Source organism: Euprymna scolopes, chromosome 3 (assembly GCF_053919585.1).
Source record: "Euprymna scolopes isolate OS-2025 chromosome 3, ASM5391958v1, whole genome shotgun sequence".
In the NCBI taxonomy this organism is placed as follows: domain Eukaryota; kingdom Metazoa; phylum Mollusca; class Cephalopoda; order Sepiida; family Sepiolidae; genus Euprymna; species Euprymna scolopes.
The window spans coordinates 142,808,198-142,832,338 of NC_136484.1; the positions used below are offsets into that span (position 1 = coordinate 142,808,198).

The window sequence follows — 24,141 nt, forward strand, 5'->3', positions numbered from 1 at the left end:
ATGATTTTGAAGGCATTGATTAAAATATTGTACAAAAAGTGTGGAGAAATTTTATGTAAATAATTATTGGTGCTTCTTTGTTATTAGAGTGAAAATCGAAAATTGAAATATTAAATTTCAATTAAAATCAATTCTATCTACTTAATTGCCACATCAAAATTAATAACATATTCAAAATTTTGTGAAAAACAATAAAGTAGAAAATTAATTATTAATGAAAATAGTTTGAAGAAATTTGCTAGCTTAGCTTAAATTATAAGGAGAATAGTTTGAATAGCAACAGGGGAGATAATTAATATCATAAATATTAATATAAATTATTATCATAAATTAATATAAATTAATATCATAAATAGTTTGAAGAAATTTGCTAGCTTAGCTTAAATTATAAGGAGAATAGTTTGAATAGCAGCAGGGGAGATAATTAATATCATAAATATTAATATAAATTATTATCATAAATTAATATAAATTAATATCATAAATAGTTTGAAGAAATTTGCTAGCTTAGCTTAAATTATAAGGAGAATAGTTTGAATAGCAGCAGGGGAGATAATTAATATCATAAATATTAATATAAATTATTATCATAAATTAATATAAATTAATATCATAAATAGTTTGAAGAAATTTGCTAGCTTAGCTTAAATTATAAGGAGAATAGTTTGAATAGCAGCAGGGGAGATAATTAATTCCAAACTACGAGTTACTACCGTTATGTTTATGTCACCTGCTGCAAACAAATATGGCAGAATCATTCTTTTGTTAAACCATGAAAATACTTGTTTTTTATAACAACGCAGTAATATTTAAATCGCAACATAACAATTAGCATTGCTTTTAGTTGAAATAGACATAATTAAGTAGAAATCATTGATTTTTAATGAAAATTAATTTTTTTATTTTTTTCATTTTCGCTCTAATAAAATATAGGCACTTAAACTCAGAAAGACATGACAAAAGTGGTTTACCGTTTCCGTCTGCCAAAATGTGTCAACAATGGCACACTTGCCTTTGCCGACAACATTGTAGTACCACAGCCAAGCCTCAGGGTTAATCGGTTCACCCACACTGCCAAGCACTTTTAAGGAACTGATATCACAACTGAAAGTAAAATAGGGCATTACTTTAAATAAAATGATGGAAACAATGGCAGAATTTATTTTGGAATGTTGATTTTCTTTTTGTGTACTGATAGCAAACGATCATTATAAAGTTGGCAAAGAGTTCAAACTGGCAAACAAGTCAGTAGTTTTACACGAGTGATTTGTAAACAATGCTTCAATTTCTACCTTGTGTAGAAGTCAGGCAAATTTTAGATAAAAAATAATGTTTTTAGTATAAATTTGTCTGAAATTTTCCAATGACGTGTCAGCTAGTATAATATATATTTAACAAAGTTCCAACTCACACAAACTATGAAAGCCACAGACCAGAAATCCTAAACTTTAATTTCACCTTCCTCATCGGTAGAACTCAAACTCAATATTCAAAACTAAAGTCACTTGCATGAGGTGAGTAACCAGATACCTGCAACTGATTCAAGTGTTAAACCAGGAGTTTAAATATGTTCTACTGATGAGCCCAAATGAAGGCAAAACAGTTTAGGACTTCTGGTATGTGGCTTTCATGGTTTGTGTGAGCCACAAGGTTTAATTTTTTAAATACTTATGTATCATCTCACATAAAAAAAAAAAAGCAAAAAGAAAAAAAAAATATATATATATATATATATATATATATATATGTGTGTGTGTGTTGCTATTGTCATTGGTAGAACTAGGATATGAGTACATTCTTGCCCATTAAAATTGAGCTAACCCCATCTGCAAAGTGTTTTAGGGGATCCCTGAAGCGAAACTTCGTGTCACACACACTTCAGATATCATCATTCTCTGCGGTAAACATGTGCTTGACATGCAGGTTCAGAAAGGCATCTTGCAGCAAGTTGCTGGTACATCATTACATGGAATACCGCCTTGTCGCCTCTCCACCAGTAGAGTTTATTCTGGGGTGCATCTACCCAGTGAATTAAATGCGCCCCAGATACCAACCTGGAAATTTCTATGATTTGGCATGGTACATACAGCGCCTAGCCTTCCCAATATATATATATATATATATATATATATATATATATATATATATATATATATGTGTGTGTGTGTGTGATTTAAGGTAGTTGCTAGTCTAGCCACACTGCTGAGCTGTGATACAGCGAAACTACTGTATGTGAATGACTATAAATGCTGCTTATTTTGGGTTGAGCACATTGGAAAGTAATAAACAAACTGCCACAAATGTATTAAGCGATGCTCTTCGTGTAATCAAATGAAGCTTGGGTGTTTGGTCAATGTTTTAACATTGTTAATTCACATACCCATCTTAACAACAGCCAAATAACATAATGGTTAGGAGTGTTGACTGTTGCCTAAGTGGTTGAGCTTCAAACCTGGCTTCAGGTAGTTACTAGTCTAGCCACATTGATGAGCTGTGATGCAGCATTGTATGTGAATGACTTATATATATGTTATATATACACTCCTATAAATTAGTTTTTTTGTGTATTAATATTCATATTAAAAACCATTTTTCTATTTATTTAAAAAGAAAATACAACTTTGTTATATATGGGTCATGGAATTGCATTTATCTGCTAAAGATCTAGCTAATTTGCATATTCTTTTAAACATTCATTTTAATTAATCCTTATCAGTTTTTTCAGTTTTCTTATGGGATGATCCTCTTTAGTTAACTATTATGTGTAATTATATTCATGCAGATATTCTACATGATTTATACTTGAGTAATATTTGTGTAAAATGGTTATAGTAAACACAAAACTCTTTCCATATATATTTATGTATATATTTTTGTTTAAAAAAATTTGCCTACCAAACTCCTATCAGTTTTTGGTCTACAGACATGAAGCTTTATACGATGGTATTCAAACTCATGCAAAATTATATTTGGGTTTTAGCCAGGGAAAATCTGTGTGGAAGTATGAAAATTAAAAAAAAAAAAATGGAATTTGCCTGGTTAAAGTTGAATGACAGCATTATGAATATGCATACGTAATGTAATAATTATTTGTTCAGGTTTTAATTTTTAGCCTTGCAGCAAACATGTTTTCATAGCTCAGACATTAACGTTAAAAAAATAATAAATAAATAAAAAAGTAAATCATAAACTAAACGTTTTGGCTTCGCCTCTTGGTGGTAGAAGAAAAGTCATTTTTTAAAAACTTAAATCATTACTATACATTGGATCCAATATATTATAATAAATATGAAATCTGCATTAATCAAAATATCATATTTAAGCGTATTTTATGACTGGCCAATGCTAGGCGGCCTGTTAGTATATATAACTTTTTTATGCAAATATGATTAACTTCATATTTGTGGTTTCTTTCAATGCATTAACCTGCAAAATTTATTGTATATTTTGCAAACCTCTTTCCTCTGTTGAGAAGAATTACATTTTTCGAAACTCCACGGAATAAAGTCATTCAAGTTTACTTGTACTTGTCGTCGAATAATTAAAAATTTGTATACCTTCTTTATAGGTTTGGTTTTTTTTTGTGAAAATTTGAATAAATTTTCAATATTTTCATTTATGCAGATTTCATATTTACTATTATATAGCCAATTTTCTATTGATTACTATACCGTACCCAATATATGATTCCCGCCCCCCTGGCTTGAACCGGTTGTAAAATACGCTTAATTATGATATTTGAATTCATGCAGATTTTTTATTTATTATTACAGAGTTGGCTTTTAGTTATTATATTGAAATCATTACTATATATTGGTACAAAGTTTTAAAAAATAAATAAAACTTGGATGCTATCAGCTAAAATCAAAATGTGTAGTTCTCCAAACTTATTCAGTACCGTCTGAAAAAAAAAAAAAAACGCTGTTAAAAATTTAAATGTATTTTGGCACATGTGCAGAAGAGCACTTCAAGTCAACTTAAGTTTGCCAAGTTCCAATTTTTTTTAATTTTTACCTCTTAGCAGCTATTTTTACCAGCTAAAGACCAAATCAAATTTGTTCACAGGTCGAAATTCCCTATATATAAAGTTTTGTGTCTGTAGACCAAAAATTGACTAATTTGCCCAATATCTTTCAACCATATTTAAGTGCATGGAGACAAACAAAAAAAAACAATATCCACAGAATGTTAGTAGTATGCAAATTAAATATTTTAAGGAATTTTAAATACATTAAGAAAAATGCCTTGTTTTTCAATAACTCAATACACAAATGATGAGTATCGAGTAAGCCAATTTAAATACTTTTTTACATTTAAAATAATTTAAATTATTTTTTTGGTGCAAGTCCATAAATCCCTGCCCCCATGAAAAAACAAAAAATACCAAAGAAAAATCTTTATAATGTATAAATACATACAATGGAAAACAAAAATTGTACATCAAAACTTACATAAACTGATCAAGTAGTGCTATTTAAAAAAAAATTTTTTTGGCTAAACGATAGACGATCTTTCGATACCTATTTTCCAAGATAAGGGAAATAATTCCAAATAATTCAAACATGAGATTTTAGAAAACCCATTCTTAATATAGGGACGGGAGGAAGCATTGGAAAAAAAAAACAAAAAAAAACAAAACTCAAATTTGCTTAAAAATCATTTTCTTTAGAAAAAAAAAATCAAATTACTTGATTAATGTATGTGATTTTTGGTGTATAATATTTTCAGCCATATACAATGGAGAAAAACAAGATTAACAATGAAGAATATTCAATGAATTAAAACAGGAGAATTATCCATAAATAAGCATTACGTTTATGGCTTATTTTTTTTACTGACTCGGTTGATGTCAGCCAGGTTTATCAACTGGAAAAACAATTCATACGCATTTAGAATCTCTGTAAATCAACATATTTTAGTTTAATTCTGAGTAAAAAGATCACTTGTAGTTTGCTTTCATTGTTTTCTGGCATATCATCTTTTTAAGAATTGTTTAATGCAAGATCCAGTAATTTCAGTAAAAGTGCTTGTCCAGAAAAAACAAAACAAAAAAAAAACTACACACAAAATTAAAGAAAAATCTGTATGATCTACATACTCGCGATGGAAAGAAAATTTTGTATTCCAAAAATCAGGTAAATTAATCCAAAATAATTTAAGTGATTAATGGGAATTCGTAGGCGTTATAACAAATCTTGCAAGTTTGAATTATGTTAAGTTATTTCCCTGGTTTTTGAAAGAGTTTTCAAAATGGCACTCTCAGTTAGCCATAAATTTTTATTTTTTTTTATTTTGAAATAAAACTATTTGATAAATTTACATGAATTTTGGAATATGATATTTTCTTTGCAACATGAGTACATAAATCACAGATTTTTCTTTATTTTGTTTTTTAAATATGGAGGAATTCTGGACAAGCACCAAGTTTTATGCCACATATTTTTTTTAATATCTTAATATTTATTTCTATTCAATTCAAATACTCTTACAAGATTACCTCAAGGTTAGATAAGCCATGTAAATTCTAAGGGATATTGAATTTACAATCGAACTCCAGAAACCAAATGTATATCCTCATTAAAAAAGATGATTTTGATCTTAGATTTTGCAGGGAAGTGTCACTTGTTGCAACTAGAATATATATGCCAACATTACTCTGCCATACGTAGTCATAGTGTGTCAGGTTTTATGAGAACTCCATTTTTACTAAGTCATTTCATGTCAAAACCAATTGTAAATTGATTAATTTTCGAGTCATATTTTTTATAAATAGTTTGCAACCAATATGGATGATTAGTGCCACACATGTTAATAAGTAAAACAGACATTAAACTGAAAGAAGTGATGAAGATGATAATAAAGATGATGGTGAAACCAACAGGTATTCCCACTCCTATGAGTAATGATAATAAAGGAGTGACTCCCCAAAATGGAGCTTCATCACCAGATCTAGCTTTCAGATGAATATAAATTTTCCAGTAAAATTGAAAAGTAAACTTACTTATTAACAAAATCATCTCCATATTTCATGAGGCAACGGATAGCAGTTGGAGCTGTGTAGAATTTGGTGACTTTAAACTTTTCCACAATTTCCCAGTAACGGCCTGCGTCAGGATAGTATGGGATTCCTTCAAACTAGAAAACAAGAAAGATTTTCTTTCAATGAATTCAGTAAAATAATGAAGTCATGTACAGAAAAATGAGAAAGAGTTAGAAAGATGAATACCAAATGAAGAAAGCAATTTGTTAATTAGTGTTAAAAAGGGTAACAACCACCAAGTCACATAGTAAAAATTTCTAATAAGGATTGTAGTTGTTGCAAATTATCTGTTCATTATGAAGACTAGTTTTTATCTCTTACGTATAAAAAAGTATAAGTTATCTCTTATATTGTCACTATTTCCCACTAAAATAGAGTCCACTAAATATTGTAATGTGCACAGCACAGTTTTAGCAGACATTTTGAAAAAAAAGAAGTTCCAAGAGACAATCAAAACCTTTAAAGCATGAAGACGTCTTTCTGCCATATTTCAATCAAATCTTACCAAACAAGTTACAAAGTGAACAGACTAAATGCTGCAACAGTTTCTGAACCAAAGCAAGTAGAACTCCTTTTTACAAGAACGATTTCTGACCAAACTGAATCTGTTCTATAATCTTCCCAACATGCCTTAATATTGTACTTGATATCAACTGCTAAATGTATCATTATTTAGCTATTCCATATATATATATATATATATATATGTCAGAAGTGAAAAAAAAAGATAGAAAAAAAAAAAATGAATTCCTGTGTTTAAAAAGCAATCTGACAAGTTTTAAATAGCAATATAACATTGCTTTGATGAAGAACACTTAATTGGTAACATCTATGTTAGATAGGAGTTGACAATTAAGGTGGGGATGTCTCAATAAAACGATAACGTGTTTGAGTAAAATGAAATGCACAAAAAAAAAAAAAATACATTCTATGTTCTAATTGGATAAAAATAATTACATAATCAACTTTGGAAGAAGTGTGTGTGTGTGTGTGTGTGTGTGTGTGTGTGTGTGTGTGTGTGTGTGTGTGTGTGTGTGTGTGTGTGTGTGTGGATGGATGGAGATAAAAGAAACCAAATGTTAATGGAGTTCAGAAATTACATATCAAAATATAAAAATTTAAAATACATTAAGAAAAACTAAAAATAAAATGAAATAAAAAGAAACATTCAGGAAGGTTAATTCTTTTCATTACTTTGACCCAATGCATGGATAGCAATGACCAGTTTTATAAAACAATTTTTTTTTTCATTCCTATTTATAACTAGCTCTGATGGTATCACCAAAGTTAACAAAACTTTGGAACAACCTCAATAACTACACCATCCACCCATACTTTCTCCACATCAAAGTTCTCATCCAACTCCATTGTCTTACACTTCTTGCGCACAAATTGGTTACCATCCCTCAACGTACAATTCCACAGTACTTCTAGCATAAACAATGCTTGCAAATACCATAAAACATTGTGCTGCACTCGAATCCCTTTTCCTTTCAAATAAACCTGATTACAAACTGACAAAATCTCCATTAACACAGTTTCAAAAATAATTAAGATTAGATTTTAATGACAATAAAATGTTTTCTTACAATGACTCCAGTCGCTCCATTGGCCAAAGGTCCATAGCATACATAGCTGTGACCAGTGATCCAACCCACATCAGCAGTGCACCAAAATACATCATCTGGTTGATAATCAAATACATATTTGAACGTCGTGGCTGTGTAGAGCATATATCCCCCAATAGTGTGTAGAACTCCTTTTGGTTTACCTGTAGAGCCACTAAAAGATGAACAAACATAAGATTACTAGATAAAACAACAGAAAGATTTTCTTGTGTGTATATGTGTGTGTGTGTAGAAAACACGGAAACATGTCTGACACTATGACAAAAAGAATACCCAGTCATCTTTAGATGTCAAAAAGGTTTTAACCAAAATTTCGGTATGGTAATAAATATATATTTTCCCCAAAACCTCTGACCTTAAAAAAAGGTTAAATTTTCAAAATTTGGCTTAAATACATTGAGTGGTTCTAAAATGGGTGATCGATTTACTAGAATGTTACATTAAAAATTAAGCACCCTTTACAAATATTTAAAAATTTACTTTTTTCATTTTTTTTTTTTGTTTTGATAATCTAGTATATTAGTGTCTATTCAATAAAAATCCACTAAAAAAAAATAAAAGATGAAAATAAAAAAATATAGGGAGGGTAGCGCTAGTAGACATGAACCTAATTAAGTTATTGTTTAAGTGTGAGCTGGCATTTATGTCCAATATTATTAAATTATCATATTTTACCAGTAATAATTCTTAAGGTGGTGACAACAGCATATTCTTTTCATTGTTTTTACTCTTGAGTATATATCCGTTAATATCTTATGTTTTTATATAGACTGATGTGGTTCTCGGTTGCTTGTTGGATATAGTAGACAGTTGAAAGAATGAAAAGAATATTCTCTTGTCATAGACCTAATAATTATATTATTATTATTATGTGTTGCCATGTAGACTTAATTCTAATTTATTTAATTTTTTTTTTTTTTTTGCAAACTAGATGTAAGGGAAGTAACTCGTTGTGATTAACAGGATGGAAGTTAGATTTTTTTTTTTATCTTACATAGATGAGCCCCAGTACTGCCTTTTAGCATGCTGCATAAACGTCAAATACAAATGAGTGTATGCATTTACACCCAACACACCTCTGCTGATATTTAAGTATGCATGCACACATAAATATAAGTGATATTTAATGTTCACCTTGTGTAGAGCATAAAGAGGGGGTCTTCAGCATCACACCAGACGGGGTCACATGTCTTGCCTTCTTTAGTGTCCATTTCCGCCATCATTTCATGCCACCATTTATCACGACCATTTACCCAATTGATCTAGATATAAACAAAATTAATTGTTACATAAAACGTCATATCCTGTCAATCACACCATATAACCCATTGCACCGGGAAATATTTTCACTTCACCATTTCATCCTCTTCCATTCCTTTTATAATGACCTCATGCCAGACTAGACAACTCTTATTCAAAAGCAATGACTTATAAAGACCAGACCTTATCAATTTGTTTATCTTATAAATGATTGTGACATTCAATCAAAATTGATTATCGTGAAAATAATGCGTTATGTTTGGGTGATTTGTTTTATGTCATATCTACCCTTTTTGTGTTATTCAATGCTGAATCTAAATTTAATTTAGGTAAAAATTTTAATGTTTTAAGTTTTTTTATATCTTTAAATATTTAACCCTTTAGGATTTGAATTATGATATAAATGATTAAAAAATATTTATTGTTAATTTTAATTAGTTTAAAGGTTAATGATGCTAGAATTGCCTTCAAACTAGAAAAATTCAAGTTCAATAGTTAAACTATCACTGAGAATTTTTGCATTTCATAAACTTACCTTGATTATTATCCACAGTGCTCCAAAAAAGTGTGGTTATGACGACAAATAAAATCCTCCACTCTGAGACATATGGCAAAATACTGAATGTAAGCAATAGACAGTTGTAATCTGCAGATATCTGGCATCTACCCAGATACTGAACTAATATGTACAAGGTGGATTTGAATCAATTCCCACTTTATTTATGCCATTATATTCATTTATTTATGACTGAAGGAATTAGTTCAACCAAGTCATAAAGGGTAAATCATAGTGTTATATTTGCTTTTTTTTTGTATGGGAAAATTGTTGTTTTTGTTTGACTTTGAAGAACATGATTGAGTTTTGCAAAGGGAAAGAGAATAATAACATTACTATTGTTTAAGGTATTTTAAGACAGAAAGCTAGTATCTTCAGAGTGTCTGATCTTTTAGCACCACTCTATTACATATGGTCTTCAAGACTTGAAATTTTGGAAACATAAATAGCTTCAAACTAAACAGCAGATAATTTGAAATATTAACAAAATGATCAATTTCTTATAAAAACGATGTAAATATGAAAAAATTATCTGACTAAAAAGAAATGTTCAGTAATTAATTACTTTCATAGTTTTATTATTATAATCAGTGATTATTGAGTTGCTATAATGAAGCCAGAATCAATTTCTGACAACCCATTATTTAAGTACTTTCTATAACTACTCTCGTTAACTCTACCTCCATGTTGTCTTATTTCTTTTCGACCTTTTTAAGCCACAACACTTTTGGGGGAAATAAATCATTTTAATCAACAGATAAAAGAAAGTAACAAAGTTAACTAACTTTTAATCTCCGAACAGGACGTTTAGCAGGAGTAGGTTGAGCATCGTCATCTTCCGATACTACCACTTGCTCATTTGGGCTCAAATGACGAACCATTACACAATGGTCAACATGGTAACCACTTGAAGAAAGAAACAGAAAAAAATTTTATTAACATCACATTTCTCAAAAAAGTTTAACTTCGAAGCTATTAAAACAGTTTAACAAACTTGGAGCAACCACAATCTAAAATCAATACAAAAAACTAGATGTTTATATAGTATTAGTCACAAGTGAAAATCATCTATCAAGAAAAAACACTTTGATGAATATACATATCATACAGAAATAAATATCCTCAACAACATGAGAAAAAATGATAGAATTGAAGTAAAAAATCAATTTTATTATATACTAGCTGGGGTGCCCGGCATTGCCCGGGGTGTTTGGGGGGGGGGTGTTGAGAGAAAAAAAAAGTGTAAGTAGGCAGGCAGGCTTGAACCCATAACGCAAAGGCAGAAAAGAAAATCTGATATCTTAACATTACGCTATGACGCCACAGGAAGTGAAAAAAAACGTTCAAATTTAGCAATCTCAATCAAAATGTTGTCAACTCAATGATAATTAAGTTGAGAATCATAAGAGTCTGCGCAGAAATGAAAGCTGGCCTGGGGCCAGTCAAGCTTTCACTTTCTCTTGTGGTATTTATTTTCTTCACCACAAGGTCGTTTCCCCCCCCCAAAAAAAGGGGGGAACTTTGGCAGTGTCCAAATGCATAGTAATTGTCTGATATGAGCCCCCCCCCCCTGCTCACCCACCTCTCCACAGTGATCAAAGCTGATTACTTCCGGACGTCCATGGAACGAAAGCCAGGAATCTGCCTTTGCTTTCGATTAGTTTCACTTTTATACGAAAAACACAAACAAACACACGAGAGGCTGGAATAGCGTGAATTTTGTAAAAGTCGCTCAAATAAAAGATAGAGACGACCTTTGTTTGTAAATCATAGATATTATAATCTAGGGCGTATATAAAAAGTTCTACAAAAAAAATAGTTCCTGCTGAGAACCTTGCCGAAAAAAGCCTTTGCTACACAAAAACATGCGTGGCTGTTTTGCTTTATATATATATATATATATATATATATATATATATATATAGAGAGAGAGAGAGAGAGAGATGGCAGTTTTATTGTAATGCGTTATTGAAGAGAAAAAAAACAAACAGTTTTTACATAGTATACTCTTTTCAAGTGATACTATTCAATGCAACATGTTTCTTATGAGATTTTTATCACATAACACACTTTTCTCCAAAAACAATGTGCTCGCCACTGGACTTTCATTACATGGTATACTTTCTCCCAACTCTTATTAAGACAAATCTTAATCATTCAATGGTTGTAGTCCATAGAGTATGAAAACATGACAACTTTTATTAGACTTTTTCTGGATCACAAAACATGCCAATCACACGTGGTTGAGATGCAGAAAATCTTGTTCAACTTTTACACTTGTTCTTTCTCATATCCAGGTTCTTTTTTTATAGAAATCACTCCACACAAAGCATGAAACCACTGATGTAAGGAATCAAACCAAAACAAATGTACTTCATGGTAAAAAAAAACAAACTAATTGACAATAAATGTTAGATGAAGGATGGATCCGACCCAGAAAACAGCAATTCTTGCCTCTTTGTCTGAAACATCACTCATGTAATGTGAGGACTGAAGGACAAAAGAGAAGTGAGAGTTATGAGGCTGCAAAAATAAATCCAAGATCCAATTTCTACTCTGCATCTGATTTACTATTTACCTATACACTAGTACTCAAGGAGGTATAAACCATTTTCCACTCTCCAGATATATACAAATCAGCACCTTGTGTTCAATGAATTGTTTACAATAGGTATTATGGATTCTGCTTATTCTTCTTAGGAGCTAAAAAAAAAAAAAAAAAAAAAAAAACGCACTAACAGAAAAAAAATATATCACTCATGGAATGTGAGGACTAAAGGATGGAATAAGGGAAATGAGAATTATAAGGCTGCCAAAAGAAAGCCCAACATACATTTCCTAATCTTTCTACATGCCAAACAGAAATGAGCCTTTTGGGGAGGGGGTGGATAAGGTAAGTTAAGACTATTTCACCAACTTTATCCAGGTTCCAATTTATCACATCAGTAATACAGGCCTCACGGTCAGATTCATTTCAAGGTCATTTAATGAACTGACAGTGAACGACAATTTAACATTTGCACAAATATAGAAACAAACCTTTTTTCACATAAATCGATGGCACCATCTACAATATTCTTCAAATTAATCAGTTTGGTCCCTCGCCACATACCATCTGCAATGAAATGGGATCATCAGTAAATTTCCTGAAAGCAATTTCTTATAAAATGATGAAGTGAAAAATATTCTAATTATAGACGAGGAGGGGAAAAAAAAGGCATAAAAATATTGTTTTAAAATTAGCTCTAAATTTTGTACAATATTCATTAAGAGGTTAACAGCATTTTAATACTATTGCTAAAATAAGATGATTATGAAAAATGGCTGGCTAAAATATTTTCAACCATATCAGGCAATAAAATAGAGCAAAGGAAGAAGTATATTCATGCCTTTTAATGGAATGTAAAAAATGAAGATTCAGAATTTGAACTTTGTTAGGCAATTCCATTTTCCGTGGTGATACATTTTCAAGTCACTCAGTAGCCACTAAATAAATTCACGATAATTTGGAAAAAAAAAAATCATAATGATTTTGAGTTTTAAAATTATAAAATAGTTCTGGTTAAAAAAATTAATAAAATAAAAATAATAAATAAAAAAACTTTATATCAAAATGAAAAGTGAAATTTACATGCAAATAAAATGCACATTTATACAAAAGCGAAAATACTTCAGAGATGTTAGAAAGGAAACTATCCCTCAACCTGAATTCATTTTTTTTTTTTTTTGGTATCCTTTCAAAGTATGAAATCATTGTGAGGAGAAAATGTCTACTTGCCCAGAATTATAAAAAAAAAAATAAAAAATAAAAGACAATGATGTACACAACTGTGACAGAAGGAAAATTGATCAAATATTTTTATGAAGAAAATCGTTTTTAAGTGAGTTTAAATTTTTCCAATGTTCCCTTACCATGTTAAAAAGGGTTTTTCAAAAGTTTGAATTATTAGGAATTTTCTATCAGGCAGATTTTAATTTTTTTTTTTTTTAATGTAGAGGGAATTCTGGATAAGTACTGAAAAATCAAAAGTGGGAACTTATCTCATATTTAACACTTTCTGAGAAAAAGACAAAGCATAATGCCACAAAATAAATGTTTTGTCATTCAGTTATGGATATGATTAAATGACAATTTGCCCTTAAAAAAAAAAAAAAAAAAAAATACAAAGAAAATGACAAGTAAAAGTCACAAACAATAAAAAATAAAATGTCATGCATTCAAACATCAACTGACATGAATATCTCTCATCTAGGGGAGGCTCCATGTTTTGACGAGCTTCTGGGTCTGACCTTTACTCCTGATCGGAAAAGAAACACATCAAATCCGTTACCAAGGTCGCTGAAAAAATGGTGAATTCATTCTACTGCTCCAGTAGATATCTCACTGTTGATACAATTCTCTATCTGTATAAGAGCCAAGTATGTCCAAGGATGGAGTACTGTTGCTACGTCTGGGCAGGAGCTGCTAGAAGCACATTATCCTGCCTTGACGAGTTCAAAATAGATTTTGTTAGTGGGGGATGCCCTTTTCTCTCCTCTGCAACTCCTTTCCTACAGAAGAGACATTGTGAGCCTGTCTCTGCTTTTTTGTTATTTTCATGGCAAGTGCTCGTCTGAGCTCTAATCTATGTCCCCAACGGCTTGGCAAATTTTCACGAAAAATACTTGTCCAAGCTGAAACCACTGTCAATAATTTCCCTCACTTTTTATCTGTGCCGAAACCTAAACATAGATTCCATAAACAAAGATTCTTTCTGCACGCCTATGGAACTCTTGTTTCCCTGCTTTCCAGCTGACTACAATATGATCATCTTCAAGTCAAATGTGAACAAATTCTTGATGATTTGTTAAATATTCCAATCCAAATTTCCACTACTAACAATTACTACAATATTGTCCCATTGATTACCATGCACTCATTAACCCTTATGCTCGAGTGGCCTCCAGACCTTGATAAGTGGTGACTTTTTTGTAAAAAAAGAAACTCATAATTTCAGTAAATTTATAGAATCACTCCTGTCTCTAATCAGGTTGTTTTGGATGGTTTTATACTTTTTTTTTTTTTTTTAGTGCTCTGAGAACATTTTAGGTATTAAAAACCCAAACTCCGGTTTAGGGTTAGGGTTACAAAACACCATAATCCATTTCTTTTTTATCATTAAAATTTCACACATGAAAAGATACCAAAATAAATGTTTAAGGAGTAAACAATTTAATAAAACATTTAAAAGCTGGTGAAAAAGAAAAACTCAATCATTAAAAACCATTCACCAATTATTAAAATGCAAACATGCAAAGTATAAAGGTAATAAAAACTCCATGAAAAATAAATTTTTTAAATTTAAATTTAATAATGAAGTCATTCAGAAGTTCTTACAAAAAATTCACAAGTGGCTTATCCATTTCACATTTTATTTAAACCAATATTGTATATTTAATAAATCCTTCTTAGATAAGAGAAAAATCCAGGTTGTCCTCGACGGACGGTCGTACATCTAAACAATATGATATAAATGCGGGAGTGCTCCAGGGATCTATCCTTGGACCTCTACTGTTCCTGATATTCATAAATGACCTCCCCGACAAAATTGCCTCTGAGATGGGTATATATGCTGATGACACCACACTATAGCAGGCACGACAGGAAAACAAATGAACATATATCTAAAGTAATGGCAGAAACACTAGAGGATGACCTCCAATCAGTAGTGGAATGGGGACAAAAATGGATGGTCACGTTCAATGCCGCCAAGACTAAACTGGTTTCATTCAATAATTACAAGAAACCTTCTCTACCACGTATAGCAATGGCCAACGACTCTTTATCTGAGAGTACGTCTTTCAAGCTCCTTGGCCTAACGTTCACAGGAAACATGAGTTGGAACAATTACATCAAGGGCATTGCCAGGGCCGCTGCAAGGAAGGTGGGCTCTCTCTACCATGCTTCCTGTACCTCTATAAGGCAACCATTCGCCCATGTATGGAGTATTGCTGTCATATTTGGGCTGGTGCGTTGGCTACTAGTCTCTCGCTCCTTGACAGGGTTCAAAAGAGAGTTGCAAATCTGATAGGCCCTAAACTGGCATCTAAGCTTCAGCCTCTGTCCCATTGTCGAAACGTTGCATCCCTCTGCCTGTTCTACAAGTATTTTAATGGTAAATGCTCTGATGAACTGCAAGCACTTGTGCTCCCACGACGTGAACACCCTCGACAGACCCGACAAGCTGCAAAATCCCACCCCCACACTGTAAAGATCCCTAGATGTAAAAGATCTTTCTACTCCAGTAGTTTCTTCCCCAGAACTGCTAGACTTTGGAATTCCATTCCAGGTCACTGCTTCCCCAACTGTACTGACATGCATAAGTTCAAGTGCAACGTGAACCAACATCTTGCTGCCCAAATCCCTACATAGTACCCCAGTAGATGTTTCCCCTGATAGTAGCCCCCTACACCAAAGTGGCAATGTGCCTTGTTTGGGGTGAAAATGTAATAAAAAAAAAATAAAAAATAAAAAAAATAAAATAAAACTTACTAAATAAATAAAACTTCTACGTTCTAACCTTCCAGAGGTTGAAACCCAATTACAGGAGACTAAACCAGACCTTTTATTTTTAAGTGAAACTGGCATTGGTCAGGCTATTTCCCTAGAAGAGTTCGCAATTAAAGGATACTCTAACTTAACCTCTAAATCTGACCCCCAAGATCGCCATGGGCATGGAATATGTGCCTATATTAATGATAGCTTTCCATGTGGTAGGGACATCTCCAGGGAAGATCCTAACTTACCCTATATGTGCTTCCGGGTTGCTTTAGCTCACACTACGGCATTTTTATTTACTCTCTATCGCCCCCACAACAGCAGAGTTACTATATTTAAAAGCATATCTGAGAAAATTGACCAAGTCCTATCTGCTTATCCTTCAGCTAACATTCACGTATGTGGAGATTTCAATGTTCACAACGTCGAATGGTTGACCCACTCAAACAAGACCGATGATGAGGGGAGGTTCTGTCATGATTTCTCCATTGCCTATGACCTCACTCAGATTGTTCAGGAACCCACCCGTGTGCCCGACAATGACGGCCAGTATGCGAGCCTACTAGATCTTTTTCTCACAACGTGCCTTGAACTATGTTCAGTTTCTGTTCTGTCGCCTCTTGGATCTTCCGACCACTCTATTGTATCAATTAAGATAAAAATGAAATGTAATAAGTCCCCAGACGTACCTCTCCATCGTACAGTATATCGATACACTAAGGCTGACTGGGATAGCTTCCGTACATTTATAACTGATCTACCTCTGCATTCCATATTTAAAAAGGATGTGTCCTCTATAGTATTAGACCTGACGGAATGGTTAATTGTAGATATTGATCGTTTCATACCCTCGAAAAAGTTTCAGCAAAAACCTAACAGCCAGCCATGGTTCTCTCCAGAATGTGCTGCTGCCATTGCGCACAGAAATCACTTTTTCCACTGTTTCCAGCGTAATAGATGTATGGAAACTAAAGCCGCTTTCAGGACTGCCAGCAACCATTGTAAGAAAGTAATAAAGAGCGCAAGATGGTTGTATGCTCAATCTGTTAAGTCCAAAGTAGCTGAGCAGCGGCTTGGTTTCCACCAGTTTTGGCAAATAGCAAACAGAATTCTGAACAGAAGTGTGCGCTCCATTCCAACTATCATCAATGGACCTGAGGTAATCTCGTCAGCATCAGACAAAGCCAAACTCTTTGTCAAGAACTTTGCAGCTAATTCTACCTTTTGCGATCAAGGCCGCCAACCCCCAATATTTCCTCCTGTATCAGAAAACACACTATGTGATATACGTATATCTGTACGTGATGTTGCCAAGCTAATCAAAAACCTTGATTCCAGTAAAGCAATTGGCCCGGACGGTATTCCAATTATAGTACTCAAAAAACTTCAACCTGAAGTAGCGCCCATACTTACAAAACTATTTAAACGTTGTCTTAAGGAGAATAGTTTTCCATCTCCCTGGAAAATTTCATCTGTATGCCCTGTATTTAAGAATTCAGGTGATCGCTCATCCCCCTCTCAGTACAGGCCAATAAGTCTCCTGTGCGTCATGAGTAAGTTGCTGGAATCTGTGTTAAATACAGAAGTAATCAACCATCTCAACAAAAATAACCTTCTTAGTGACACTCAATATGGTTTCCGTTCTGCTAGATCTACAGCAGATGTGCTTACAGTTATATCTCATAGGATTAGCAAATCTCTCGACGGAGGCAACCTTTCTAGGGCAATTGCTCTTGACATATCTAAGGCCTTTGATAGGGTATGGCATAAAGGTTTACTTCATAAGATCTCTAGCTATGGTATAGCTGGAAATATCTTCTCAATTATTAAATCATTTCTTTCTGATAGGTTCATATGAGTAGTAGTTGAGGGGCAAAAATCAGAAGCCCACAGTATTAATGCCGGTGTCCCTCAGGGGTCCATCCTGGGCCCAACTCTTTTCCTGATCTACATTAATGATCTTCCAAATCATATCCTTACATCATTTGTAGACATTTATGCTGACGACACTACCATTTATGGTACCACATCTAAGACAGTAAACGACCAAGTTCTCTCCAATTCTCTCTCCTCTGAGCATGTAGTACAATGGGGAAAAGAGTGGCTGGTTACTTTTAATGTATCTAAAACCAAGCTTCTCTCTTTACATTATCAACATTCTGATCCACATCTGGCATCAATTGAAATGAATGGCTCTCGTCTTCAGGAGGCCTCAAGTTTTGACAAGCTTCTGGGCTTGACCATTACTCCTGATCTTAAATGGAACACGTACATCAAATCTGTTGTCCAAGGCCGCTAGAAAAATGGTGGGATCTTTCTATCGATCCAGTAGATATCTCACTGCTGATGCAATTCTCTATCTATATAAGAGCCAGGTATGTCCAAGGATGGAATACTGTTGCCACATCTGGGTAGAAGCTGCTAGAAAGGACTTGGCCTGCCTTGATAGAGTTCAAAATAGACTTCGTAGCCTCGTAGGAGATATCCTTTTCTCTTCCTTGCAACCTCTATCTCACAGAAGAGATGTTGCGAGTTTGTCTCTGATGTATCGTTATTTTCATGGAAAGTGTTCGACTGAGCTTCAATCTATGGTCCCCCCTCGCAAAACTTTCACAAGAAACACTCGTCTAGCTGTAAACACTATCAATAATTCCCCCCACTCTTTATCTGTGCCTAAACCTAAACGTAGATTCCATGAACAAAGCTTTTTTATTAGAACTGCACGCCTGTGGAATTGTCTTCCGTTTTCCTGCTTTCCGGCTGACTACAATATGGTAGTGTTCAAGTCTAACGTAAATAAGTTCTTGATGAGCCGTTCCATATAAGTTATCAAATTTACCAAATTTTCATTACTAATGATTATTATATTGTCCAATTTCTACTGTACACTCTTTAACCCTTATCCTTGAGTGGCCTCTTGGCCTTGATAATGAGTTGATACCTATGAAAAAAAAAAAAAAAAAAGAAAAAGTCCAATGTGAACAAGTTCTAATTGAATCGTCCCCCTAAGTAATCCAAGTTTTAAAATTCCCACTGTTTACTATGCTAAAATCACAATGACTAATGTATACCTATTAACCCTTATCCTCAAGTGGCCTCTGGGCCTTGATAAGTGGTGACACCCTTGTAAAAAAAAAAAAAAAAAAAAAAAAAAAAAAACTTATTAAATAAAACTTACTAAATAAATACTAAAATAAAAAAGAAATAAAGAAAAAACATTTTTTAAATAAAAAATATAAATACCAAATAAAAACTAACTAAATAAAAACTAACTAAATAAAAACTAACTAAATAAAAACTAACTAAATAAAAACTAAATAAATAAAAACTAAATAAATAAAAACTAAATAAATAAGAATTTGCATTTTTTTCTTTATAAATTCTAATCCTAATAAAAATCCTAAAAAAAAAAAAATAAAAAATAAAATAAAAAACAAACAAAACAATATACTCATGAAAGAAACATTTATACAAGGTACATTCAATATTGCAGGGGAAAAAGGACAATTCGCATATGTTGAGTAATTTATTTTTTTGTAAGAATTTTTTTCTTTAAGTTTATTTTGTTCTAGCTGCTAATGAATCATCCTAGATATTCACCCGCTATCTTAAATATTTCAACCAAGAGATCTTTTCAAGATTCTAACTGTTCCTTTAAGTGCAATTGTTTGCATTTCCTTTGCACTTGGCTCTTGTATATTTGTCAAGTAGCTTTATAAACGTATTTGAATATGTATGCTATGTTCACATTCGGAAAGGCATTCATAACTTATTTGATACATACTTCCCCTAGTAATTTATAATTCTATATCAGATAATACTATTGGTCCAGGACAAAAAAAACGAAAAAAAAAAAAAAAAAACGATGTGTACTTAGTTATCTTCTCTACAGGAGGTTAGACACAAGGTCAATTACGAATTTGGTGAAAATATTTCAGTGGAAGCAACTGGATTCGAACCTGTCACAACCCGATTTACAGATAATTTATTGTTTAAATGTGGCATTAGATTTGTTGCCATGCTAAATTCATTCCTTTCAGTCACTACAACTCAGTTCCAAAAACATTTCAGTAAAGTGAAAAAAAAAAAATTTTTTTCTATCTGATATTTTTAATTTGAAAAGTGCGAGTACTGATTAAAAAAAATACTGACTAGATCCTGAATAAGCTCTAAAATTCAAAGGGTTTGTATGTTTGACAGACAGAATAGAAGATGGCTTAAGTATGTAGAAAACATCCGATTTCTCTGCACCCCCCCCCCACTGGGGTTAGATGTGGCACAGTATTGAATAGCACAAGGCCAATTATAACCATATGGCATTTAGTAATTTGTTGCTTTTGTAAAGCAAAATATATTGTTGAAAAAAATAAATAAGTCAAGATAAGTTACCCCCATTACTTGCCAAATGTCTAAAAGATTCGCAATTTATTGAAAATTTGTTTGTTCACCTAAATTGAATTGTCATAATTTTCATAGGAGACATGTTAAGTCCTGATCTACCTTTAAATCTAAGTAAATTTGTCTGATACATTTAAAACATACATCCATTAAGAAGTTTTGCCAAGGAGGCTACATTTTCTGTCGACACTGTTTATGGTCAGTCTAGTTGTTCATATCGCTTGACCAATTTTTATCAAAAAATTGGTCAAGCGATTTAATTTAAAACTGATTTCATTTTCAGATATCTGGATCAAGATCAAAGAAAAGGTGAAAGTCACACTTTTAGCAACAATGTCAGTTCTGTTCATTGTAGAGACTCATTAGTTGGTTCATATTATAATCAATGAAGATGCACATCTTATGTGACCTAAACATTTGACCATAAAAAGTTTGGTTACGGTTAAAATCTTGATGGAATTTTAATTTCACATTTTTCCAAATTTGATGTTCTTTGATAACAGTAACCTACATGCAAAATGTCAGTGTGATCAGATAAATAGATTTGAAGTTATCGACATTTTCATCAATAACTTTGAGGACATTTAATACGATACAGAGAAGTAGGGCAAGATAAGAGTTTGGTCCATCCGCTTATTGTCAGGTGGAGGTATGTAGGAACAGGATTGACTGATGTTCTTGCTTCGTACATGTAGATGGACTCTACATGTTATTCCGTGTTTTGTTCAAGAGTCCGAGTTAAAAAGCAAAAATTAGGCAAGAATCTGATTCCTGAATAATATTCTAAAATTGAAAAGAGTAGAAAGTGGGCCTTAGGTTTACTTTTTAACAGCCTTGCAACTTTAGTTCCCCTTTTGTTGTTTTGTCCTCACATTCCATGAGAAATATTTATGATGGAGGAGAAAGAATCGATATTTTCTATGTTGGAATTTATCCATCTAACACTCATTGGACTAGTTTTTCACCTTGAAATTTAAAAATAACGTTTTTCCGGGTTTTTTTTTTAGCTACCTTACATCAAACGGCTTTATGTCTTGTGTGGAGTGATTTCCATGAAAGAAAAAAATAGCAAGAAAAAACATAAAGGAATCTGTAAAATTAACATCAGAAAAATTAGTACAGAAAATTAAAAATCTATTTATTGGCAATTCAAACTGAATATTTCTTATATATATATATATATATATATATGTATATATCACACACACACAGTTTAATTTCATTCCAGAAAAAAAAAAAAAATCAGTCCATAATCATAATTTTTATAAGTGAATGTCTATATTTTCTTTTTTACATAAGCGTCTTACACATAATTAATTGTGCATAAAGCTGAAGGTCATTACTAGGGCTATGACAACAGAATATTCTTTTCATTGTTTTGACTCTCGAGTATATATCCAACAGTTAATCAACCGAGAACCACATCACTCTATACAAAAGCATATAAGTTATCAATGGATACATACTCGAGAGTTAAAACAATGAAAAGAATATGCTGTTGTCATAGCCCTAGTCATTACACAACTCAGAAACAAACAAATATTAAAGACAATCACACATTGATGCATGGAATAAAGAAAAATAAAAAGAGCAAACTGATAGAATGAAATTTAACAGTATATCTGCTCTGAATGCAGAAATACATCTTCATTGAGCTTATTTGTAACAATTTGGACTATTTTATAAGAAATTAAAAAAGTATATATTTTTGTATATTCTAAAGAAATGTATATATTATGTTGTATATTCAAGAAATATGCATAAGAAATTGAATTTAAACTTTAAATTAGAATTTGCAACAAATTTGTTATTTGACAAGGAATAGAAATTGAAAGCTAAACAATTTTCCTTATTCCATGGAGTTTCAAAAATGGCTCTTATCCTCAGAGGAAAGTGGTTAGCAAAAGACTGTTTATAGGCTGATTAGCACATAAATTGAAAACTACAAATTATGAAAGTAAATATATGCGTGTGTGTGCGTCTGTGTATATATACACAATATATATATACATATTTCATATATATATATATATATATATATATATACGAGTACTTGTTGAAAATCCATACAGAATACCATTATTAGAATGAGTTGTGCTATTAGCTTGATCGTGAAACACAAAAATACAATATTAAAATTTTTAAAGTAAAAAAAAAAAACATTGCAGATATTTTTAAAATATCTGCAATATGTTAGAAGAAAAGAAAAAAGATTATAAAAGGTCAAATGAAAACGTATAACACATAGTAACTGCTTGGCATAAAAAAAGCAAGATTGTTAATGAAAAGAGAAGAAAAAGAGGTTTGCACAAGCAAAGAGCACACGAAGATTCACCTGCAGTCAGTATGGCACAGCATTTGGCATCAAGAACTCTACTGGCCAACGCCTCCGATGAGTAGCCGCCAAACTAAAAAAAATAGTAGCTAATATAAGGACACAGAGCAATGAGCCGATTACAATGGAAAATAGGCACAGTGGAATTCTGAAGACGTCAAATAAGCACGAATGAAATGAATGGTGACAGAAGGCAGATACACATGCACAAGAGTGAATGAAAGTCATGCAAATTGAATCACATTTTTTTAATCATGCATTGGAGAATAAATTAAAAAGAAAAAATTAACAAAATAAAAATACACAGGCTGTTCAAAAACTCATCTATTTTAACATCTTAATGACATGAAAAACTGTATTTCTGATAATAAAACTTATACACAATTAACAAGATATATTAGAATTGAAGATCATTCAAGTGGATGTCCCATAACTGCCATACATTTTTTGCAGACAGCTCAGAAATTATTGCATTATATTTTCCAACATTGCTTGAGTTTTTCTCAAACATTTCTTCTTCAATAAATGACTTTAATTGATCAACTGTTAGTGGTTCATTCTTGAAACTTCATTTTTTTTTTAATGTAAAAAAGAAAAAAAAAATCACAAGAAATGTCAGAAAGAGGCTTATTTCTTTTAGAGAAGTATAAAACAAACTTCCATAATATACATATATTTGAATAGTATCAGGAAACTGTATTTCTGATAGCAAAATTTAGACATAATGAAAACTACAATATGTATATTGGCAGACCACCTGGCATTGTCCAGTCATAAAATATGAATAAATATATTTTGATTCATACAGAAACTGAGACATGTGCATTCAAGTATTATGTTTTGTCTAAACAGTTCACGTCTTGTAAGTAAAAAAATATATATGCTGGAGCTGAGATCAAAATATAAAAACAGTGAGTCAAGCTATACACGATCTTTAAAACCTACTGATTTTTAGCATAAAAAAATCAGTCATATGAATGATTCACAAATGTGCATTCATGAAACAGCTAACGACAGATAAAAATCCGACGACCTCCCAAGTACCAATTTTGACCCCCTCAACAGTTTTTTTTTTCCAGATGAAAACCGATTAAAAAGTTTTCCACATGTCTGAACATCTACATACCAAATTTCAAGTCTGTAGATAAAAAATTCATTAAGTATATATGGTTAGAATTGTCCTCACACACACACACACACACACACACACACACACTTTAATAGATATATATATGAAAAATGCATCATTGAAACGAATATTCCCTACTTCTCATACATTTCTGCAAACAGTTCACAAGTGATTGAATTTATTTTCCTACATTTCCAGAGTTTTTTCTGAAAATTTCCTCTTCAATAAATGACCATAATTGATCGTTTTCTTCTGAA

The 24,141-nt window shown here is 32.0% G+C and overlaps 1 protein-coding gene across 2 annotated transcripts in view; it reads right to left on the bottom strand.

Moving 5' to 3' along the window:
* LOC145259656 (acetyl-coenzyme A synthetase, cytoplasmic-like) overlaps positions 1 to 24,141 on the bottom strand; it is a 121,058-nt gene that overhangs the window by 33,620 nt on the left and 63,297 nt on the right. The window contains exons 5-11 of one of the 2 annotated variants that reach the window (XM_080117314.1): positions 22,756 to 22,828; positions 12,524 to 12,599; positions 10,270 to 10,390; positions 8,803 to 8,930; positions 7,630 to 7,822; positions 6,002 to 6,135; positions 972 to 1,104 (exon numbers count right to left, since the gene is read on the bottom strand). In XM_080117314.1, coding sequence (XP_079973440.1) covers positions 972 to 1,104; positions 6,002 to 6,135; positions 7,630 to 7,822; positions 8,803 to 8,930; positions 10,270 to 10,390; positions 12,524 to 12,599; positions 22,756 to 22,828 — 858 coding nt within the window. The remainder of the gene's footprint in view (positions 1 to 971; positions 1,105 to 6,001; positions 6,136 to 7,629; positions 7,823 to 8,802; positions 8,931 to 10,269; positions 10,391 to 12,523; positions 12,600 to 22,755; positions 22,829 to 24,141) is intronic. The other variant, XM_080117319.1, reaches the window with a different exon arrangement.